Raw genomic sequence first — 7,827 nt, forward strand, 5'->3', positions numbered from 1 at the left:
CATTTGAATTATGCAGCAAAACATTAAGGCAACAGACACAAAGCTACACCAGTTCCTTTTCTGGGTAGGACGAGGAAAGACCGTACCTTCAGCCGTACACACTTACCATCACTCTCTGCCCTGACTAGCAGGGACATGCCCTTGAGCCTCTCCACGTAGCAAGAGGACACATGCCCTGTGCCTCGATCATCCCACTGGCGGTCCTCATTTAGCGTGTAAACCTTCACCCTCCGCCGGGTGTCCGTCATCCTGCCGCCTGCCACACCGCAGCCACCACTCTGGCTTACAATCGCTGGAGGTGCAGAAGGCTGGTCGGGGGCCAGGCCCCCCTCTGGGGAGGGGAGCGGGAAAGAAGGGAGCAGCCCCACACGGGCACGCCAAGCAAGCTCTTCTTACTCCTCTTCAGTGCCCCAACGGGATCCTCATTATCGAGGGCAACAGAGGATCGGGGAGGAGGGGGAAACAAGAGGTGAAGATGTGAAAAGGGGAGCTGCTCTTTCAGGTACAGTCAGATGCTGCACAAAAGGCGAGTAAACCTAGGCAAGGAGAGCCGCAGAGAGGAGAGAGGCTCCTTGCAGGGAGAAGGGCAGGCAGGAGAGACGGTGAAAAAGAGATCCCGGAGGAGAAGCGGGTCCACGGTAGTGGAAGCAGCGGCGGACTACAGCCGGCCCAGCGTGACAGGAGCAGGCGTTCCTGGAAGCCGGAGCCCTGCCGAGGAAAACAGGGGGGAGGCTGGTGAGGCCGGAGGGAATCAGAGGAAGGGAGGCAGAAGGGAGAGGGGCCGCTCGCCCTGGCCTGTAGCCCGGCTCTATTGTGCAGCAGCTGCCCAGGCCTGAAGCCCCTCGCTCGCCGTCCGTCAGCGCGGGGCTCAAGGAGCCGCCCTCCTTCCCGCCTGTGGCCTGCGGACACTGCCCGTCCCGGGACGGGGTGAACGGCCGGCTGAGCTCAGCGTCCCGTCTTCCCCATGGGCTCCGGTCGCAAGCAGCGCCTTCACTCCCAGCCTGACTCCGCCGCCATGTTCTTCTTCCTCCTCCTCCTCCTCCTCCTTCTCCCGGTGCTGCGGCGGCTCAGTCCCGACCCCCCTGCGCGCCTTGCGACGTGGCTGCAGTTCCAGGCGTTCGGCGGTCCGGCCGACAAAGACACGCTGTGCCCTGCGGAGGGAGGGGGCGATCGGCAGCGGTTGGTGCGGCCCGGCTCCCTCCGGCCCCGGCTCCGCCTCAGTCACTGCACGGCCGCCATCTTGGTTTCACCTCTCACTGGAGGCGCGGGGTCTCCCAGCCAGCGGCGGCACGGGCCGCCCGCCGGCATTTAAAGGGCCAGCGGCCCCGCGCGGGGGACGCGCGTGCGGCTGTGACCGCGCCGGTACCGCGGGCCTGGGGCAGGCACTGGGGGACCCCGGCTTTGTGGTCGTCTCTTTTCTTCTTATTTTTTTTTCCTTTTTTTCTTCCTCCTGTTACACCTTTCCGAGTGATCCCAAAGTTAAACAGCTTTTGGTTGAATGTCTGTTGGATCTCTGCAGTCATAGGTGGGATCAAAGAATTCCAGTAACAGAAGCTGTCGACGCTCTGCTTCTGCCACTGCTGCCAACATCTGAGCATTTGTTTGACAGATTTCCCTAAAATATGTGAAAACACTGGTGCGTTTGGGACCCCACCAGCACTACAGCAGAAGAGAGTCCCTTTCACCGTACATTCTAGATACACAGTGTACATGGGAGCTCACTGCAATATACACTCTGTTATTTTATGCTTTTGAACAAGTCCTGATACTCGTTTGTCAAAGTGAGTCGTATTAAGGGTGGTTTGAGCCAAAACCACAAATTTGCAGCTTTCACCAGAATTAATTATGTATCACAACGAAGCCTCTAGTCAAGCCCTGTTTTCCTTTGTCCGTCTTTTATTTCTTTCGCCCTGTGAGAAAGACAGTGTTTGGTTGCAGAATTGATATGCAGTTTCCCGAACAAGGTTCCCAGGGTCACAGCAGCAGCCTGACAGAGTTCAAGAGGTGTTTGGACAATGCCCTCAGGCACCTGCTGTGACTCTTGGCATGTCCTGTGCAGGGCTTGGAGTTGGATTCTATGGTCCTGATGGGTCCCTTCCAAATCAGAGTATTCTGTGACTCCTGATGTGTCCAGATAAAGCCTTTGCTCTGATGCCCAAGGGCTGGTTAAGAATACAGGAGGCTCCAAGGTGTTGTATGTGGCTGTGACATAGCTGGAAGGATGTTGTGCTTCTTGTTCTCAGCATGGTTCTTGGCTAAAGCAGCAACAGGTTTGAGGAGATTCAGATGTCTGGGAACTGTGGATTGTGGCCCTGGCAGAAGGGGAACCACCACACAGCACGTGCACAGCAAGATGCTCGTTGCCTTTGCTTGGCCTGGGCAGCTCTCGAGAGGATGTTCCTGGGCACAGGCGCTGTGCCAAAATTTCCCTCAGGCCAGCCTAGAGATGGATTTTTGTGACTTCAGAAAAGATTGATGTCACTTAGAGAAAACTCTGTAGGAGTGTTATATTCATGTTCCATTTACAAATTCTACCCTCTTGTGGCCATCAGATTAAATAGAGACCACAAGTGCTCACTGCAGTGTTTGTTTATTTATTTAATTATTTATTTATTTTATTTTTGTGAATTGAAAACAAGAACTTAATCAGATTTCAGTTTGCATAGTTTGCTTTATGAAAATGTTGGGCTCAGCTTCTTTTAATGGGCCTTGTGTTATTTTGATACCAGTCAGAACAGTGCTCAGTCCAAAAATGGTGCCTGTCAGGTTTTAAACCAATTCTCATTATATTTAAGGTTTTGTGTTTTTTTCAAACATTTCTACCCCAGTCATTCCAGAAAAAAAAAAAAGGTAGGGCATTGAGAACAACTTCCCATGCTGGAAAGTAGTTTGGAAAGAAAGAAACATTCTGTTTATGTTTCTTGGAATAATGAGTTAGAAAGCAAGTCTGTCAGGTCACTCCTCAAATCCTTCTCTCCATTTCTACCAGGTTGAAAGTTTGTGTCCAGAAAGAAATATCTTCAGGCATCAGGAAAGGCTGTCATTACCTGAGTTAAAAGGTTTAGGCTCCTTTAGTTCCTTTAAATAATAGAGGACCTAGCCCTGACAGAAACTTTTGCCTACCAGGAATTGTGTAATAAATGATGAGATGGAGAATTGAACACTTGAGAGTATATGAAAGTTTTAAACTTTCATATTCCTAGGAAAGTAACTACACATAGATCGATGAAAAAAGAGTAAACTTAAACTGGGTTTACCACAGAGAGCTACTTTCCTGCACAGCAGTCAAGACTAAAGAACAAGGTAACTTTTTCTTTCAGCACCTAATAATAATTTTGGAAAACAAAATTGCATTGTTATTGTGAAGAACTTTGGGTCACACATATAAATTTGGTCTTATGTACTAAGACATTATTACAGCTCCTTAAACTCCTAGCTAGCTATTTTCTGAACAAAAAAACCCATATATTAGGGAAACTAACAACTTTAGACTTTATTATGGTGAACATTTTTGCTAGAATGAAAGTCTATGCTTGCCTGAGTATATAGATATGCTACACTCAGTGTGTGCAAACAAGGTTACAATCCACACTACACACACACACAGACACTTGCTATGTCTTCTTGCTCCCAAGGCATATATTCTGACATGTGCCCCAAAAAGCTGTGGAAAATGAATGTCTGAGTAAAAAGAAAAAAATTAAATAGAAAAATCATCATTATAGGGGGAGGCTATAAAGAAGATGGCTATAAAGGAGTCAGAATATTGTGATCAAAAAAGAGGGGAGATTCAGAAAAAATATGTTTCTAGTTCAGTGGGGAAGTAAAACACAGAAGTTTGAAATAAGTACATACAGTAGACAAAAAGCAAACCTAGCAATCCTTACAAGTTATGAACCACAGAAAAAATGGATAAGGATGGCAAGAAATTTGCATGGCTGGTGGTTTTAGGAGCACCTTGTGTTTCCTAAATCTTAACACTATTATCAGCCTATTATATCAAGATTTTAAAAAATGTTAATAGTGATACAAAAAAAAAATAAAATAGAATTGTTAAATAAATAAATAATTTTGTTTTGTCCTTGAAAGAATGTGTGATGTATTTCTATCATATGATGATGACTTGGTGCTTTCCTGGTCCTTTTTTAGAAGGATATTTAACAACTTTTCTTAGATAGAAACATATTCAAGTATGCAGGTCCTAAAAAACTTGAATTTGAGAGTCCTAAGAAGGCTTGCAGGCGTGATCTCAGGAAGCATGAAACTTTACTAACTTATAATAAATCTTAAATTATTGCAGAAATTCTGCAAGACATGAAGACTGACTGTAAGTATTCAAATTGGACAAGTAGGAACCCAGATAATAGTAGACTGATTTATCTGACATCAGTCACAGACAATAAATGCTCACACAGAATGCAATAAAGAATTATAAGAAGGGTTTATAGCAGCAGCAGCTGATGTGGATTTAGGGAGAAAAATGTTTAATTTATTGTTAAATTACAAAGCTTCTCATAAGGGTAATGGTGCAGATATAATATACATGGATAGTTCTCAGGTACTTTTCTGGAAAGTTAAAATTGTATTCTGTGAAGAAAACTCACATTGCACGGGTCAGATTTGAGGTGACTGGCAGAGCTCAAAAGGAATTATTGATCTGTGGAGATGATCCTAGATGATTGTGAGAAATCAAGAGTAGGACTGATGCTATTTAGGATTTCTTGTAATGTTTAGAAAGTCAATGTAAAATCTCTGTGCATAAAAAGCTGTGTTTGACTTGGAGAGCCTGGAAGAATGGCAAGAAATGGATAAGGACATCAGGGTCAGAAACAGACAGGTTCACTTACTGAAGATGCTGGTGTAGAAAGCATGGCTTAGCCTAGGACAGCTGGGAAGGTTCCTGGCAGCTCTTCTGGCTTATGCCAGCTTTACAAATGTCTGTGAGCTCATCAGTGCTTCCCAGTAATCACTGCATTTTTAAGGCAAGCAATGACATTTTCACATAAAATTTTGAGCTGTAAACAGTATTTGTTCAAGATCTGATAGATGAGCAGCTCAGGCAGTCAGGTTGTGGCCTGGTTGTGCTCTGACCAATACCTCTTAGACAGGACCCTTCAGATACAGCCAAATACAGGGCGATATCTATGGGAATAAATAGTAAGGCAGCTCTGAAGGAGGCAAGGCTGCACAGGAAACAAGCAACCCAACACAAACTTCTGATACTGCTCTGTGTCTGTAAGATCCTATAATATGCCTTTGGTGTATATTGTAAACTAGCACACTGTGGAAGAATGTAACATCAGGAATAAAAGTAGCTTTAATGCCATATTCTGTAATTCTGGTGTCCTCAATGTTAACAAATTTTAAGAAATTGAAATAGATCAGAAAGAATTGCTCTGAAGAGCTTTATTTTTTTTTTTTTTCAGATCCATTTGTTGCACTCCAAAATCTCAAATTCCTGCAGCATGCACTTTTTTGCAGCCATACGCTCTGAATCATGTCTCAGATGCTGCTGCTCAACTTTCACATCCTGCCACAGATCCCTGAGAAGCAGTAGCTCTGTTCTTGTACCTAAACCACAAACATGAACCTATGAAGGTCAGCAGTTAAGATTCTGTGACTCTTCCTCCTACATAATATGCATATGAATCCCCTCAACAGAAATGTCATCTCTTTTCTTCCAATCCCTATCGTTGTCTTAATTTTCACAGTACTGAAAAGATCCTTGTCTTCCAAGTGGAGCTTCCTTTAAAGAGTTCTCTGCAACTGCACAGTCATGCAAAGTCTATATTTGTTTTGAATTCCTGTATGCCTCTCTGGAAATGCTATGCTTTATCTAAATACGTAGGCCTCATTATCAACAGACTGAAGAATTTCAAAGCACTGCTGATGCAGAGAATGTGCCTGGGTCATTTATTCATCCAGCAGTGAAAATTCCCCCTCCTTCTGCAAGGGGAACTCCAAGACATCTGAATTATGCTGGTTGTCCCTATGCAGTATATATTTCTATTTTTACATGTATTATTTTGCCTGTTGACTGTGTTTGTAAAGTCTTTATAAGAGTTATTGAGTCCTTTTTTTCCTTTTCCTATGGCAGACTTTCTGTTCGTAAATTTTGCTCCCAGGTATTTTTTTAGAATAACGTTTCCAGTACTTCATCTGTAATTTGGACTACAACAGGCTTCTCTTAGACTCATATATTTGATGGTCTTTTGAGAAAGTGATGGACAGAAAGGCAGGAAGTATGAGATCCAAATAATAACTTTGTTTCCAGGAAGCTTTGAAAGTCCATCAGAAACCCATAAGGGTAAAAACTACCTCAATTTTTCTATTATATCTCTACCTAATCACCTAAAAAATTACTATCTGCTGCAATACTCTCATTCAAATGAATTCCTCAGTACCTTAGGCACATGCTGAGGTGAGTGTGGGAACTGTTGGATGTGTTTCCAGTTTGTGTAAAAAGGAACTACATAGGTGGATTTAGAGTAAAAAGGGGGAAAGGCCAAAAGAGATGGAGAAGGGACATTGTCAGAGCCAGAACAAGACAGCAGCACATGGACACAGGTAGTGGACACTCACACACACAGAGTCTCAGCAGGTTGGTACTTCAATTAGAGCAGTCATCTGGGACAACTGGACTGGGCCTGTGTAAATTTAGGATCAGGTTCCTGGACAAAAGTTAGCAAGAGTGACAATATACCTGTATGTAATAAAGTGTAATAAATGTAAAAATATGTCAGAAACCTGAAAAAATGTCCTGAAAAAAAAGGAGGCAGGTAAGTTTTTTTAAGAAAGTAATTTAGAATCAGCCATTGTACTGACAGCAATTCAAATATAAGTTTGTTTTTTCTAGTTTTAAAATGAGTCACTTCAGTGTTTGTGACAATGATAGTCATAGAGATGCAAATAATTCAAGACTTGCGCAGAATAGGAATGATTGTGGTGCAAGTTGCAACTAAGTAATATAAACAGATCAGGAGCACATCTAACTACTCAAAAGATTACTAATTATCTTAGCTGCTTCTAATGTCTTCCATTTTGCATATGAAGCCAACAAAGTAGAGGTGAGAACCTGACACCAGGCTCTGTGGATGAGCTCTGCAGCAAAAGAGGTCAAGCATTTAGGGAGGGAAATGTGCATTGTCCTCACTTTGCACCCCTTCTCTAGCTAAAAGCAAAGCTAAGTAGACCAACACTGGAGGCTTTGCTATTATTGTTACCTAGAAAAACAACCTAAATTGTTATGGAATGGGTTCGCCTCAGTAGCAACATAGAAATTCTTCTGATTCTACATTCTCAGCCTAGCCTCCTCTTTTTCCATATATGTTACCTCTTTTCTGGTTGACACCTGAGATAGGATTTGGCAAACATCTGTAACATCTTGAAAAGCATGAAGAAAGTCAGTAAGGGTCAGTTGTTTAATTTTCCCTCCAATATGAGAACTAAGGAGCAAGAAATCCAGCAAGTAGGTGGGATGGTCAAAACAAGAATAATTGTTCTTTTTCATAGCTCATTGAAGAAACTGATGGAATGCTCTGCTGCAAGGAAACATTGATGCTGAAATCAAATTTAGTAGTCCAATGTACTAATGTACTACGAGTGTCTCTTGTAGAGCATGGGTGGCCTCAAAGCAGAGCTCTCAAGTCAGACACTTGTGACTAATGGGCAAAGGCATTAGAGGCATGCGGGGATTATCAACGGATGCGCGGGAGGAAGAAGGTTGGGAATGGTGTGTGCGCCAGGAAGGTCTGGAGCAGTGAGGTGCAAAGGGGGTCTGGCAGCTTTCATGCTCCGGGGTGTTGAAGTGTGGGGTGACTGCAGTGA

At 43.7% G+C, this 7,827-nt stretch overlaps 1 protein-coding gene across 2 annotated transcripts in view; it reads right to left on the reverse strand.

Annotated features, from left to right (window-relative positions):
* The window catches only part of PPP4R3A (protein phosphatase 4 regulatory subunit 3A), a 43,291-nt gene extending 40,850 nt beyond the window's left edge, over positions 1-2,441 (reverse strand). Inside the window, exon 1 of one of the 2 annotated variants that reach the window (XM_023927689.2) lies at positions 107-2,441. In XM_023927689.2, coding sequence (XP_023783457.1) covers positions 107-248 — 142 coding nt within the window. In that variant the 5' untranslated portion in view covers positions 249-2,441. The remainder of the gene's footprint in view (positions 1-106) is intronic. The other variant, XM_086893050.1, reaches the window with a different exon arrangement.
* Positions 2,442-7,827: the final 5,386 nt, after the last annotated feature.

Source organism: Cyanistes caeruleus, chromosome 6, assembly GCF_971803275.1.
Source record: "Cyanistes caeruleus chromosome 6, bCyaCae1.hap1.1, whole genome shotgun sequence".
Lineage (NCBI taxonomy): Eukaryota > Metazoa > Chordata > Aves > Passeriformes > Paridae > Cyanistes > Cyanistes caeruleus.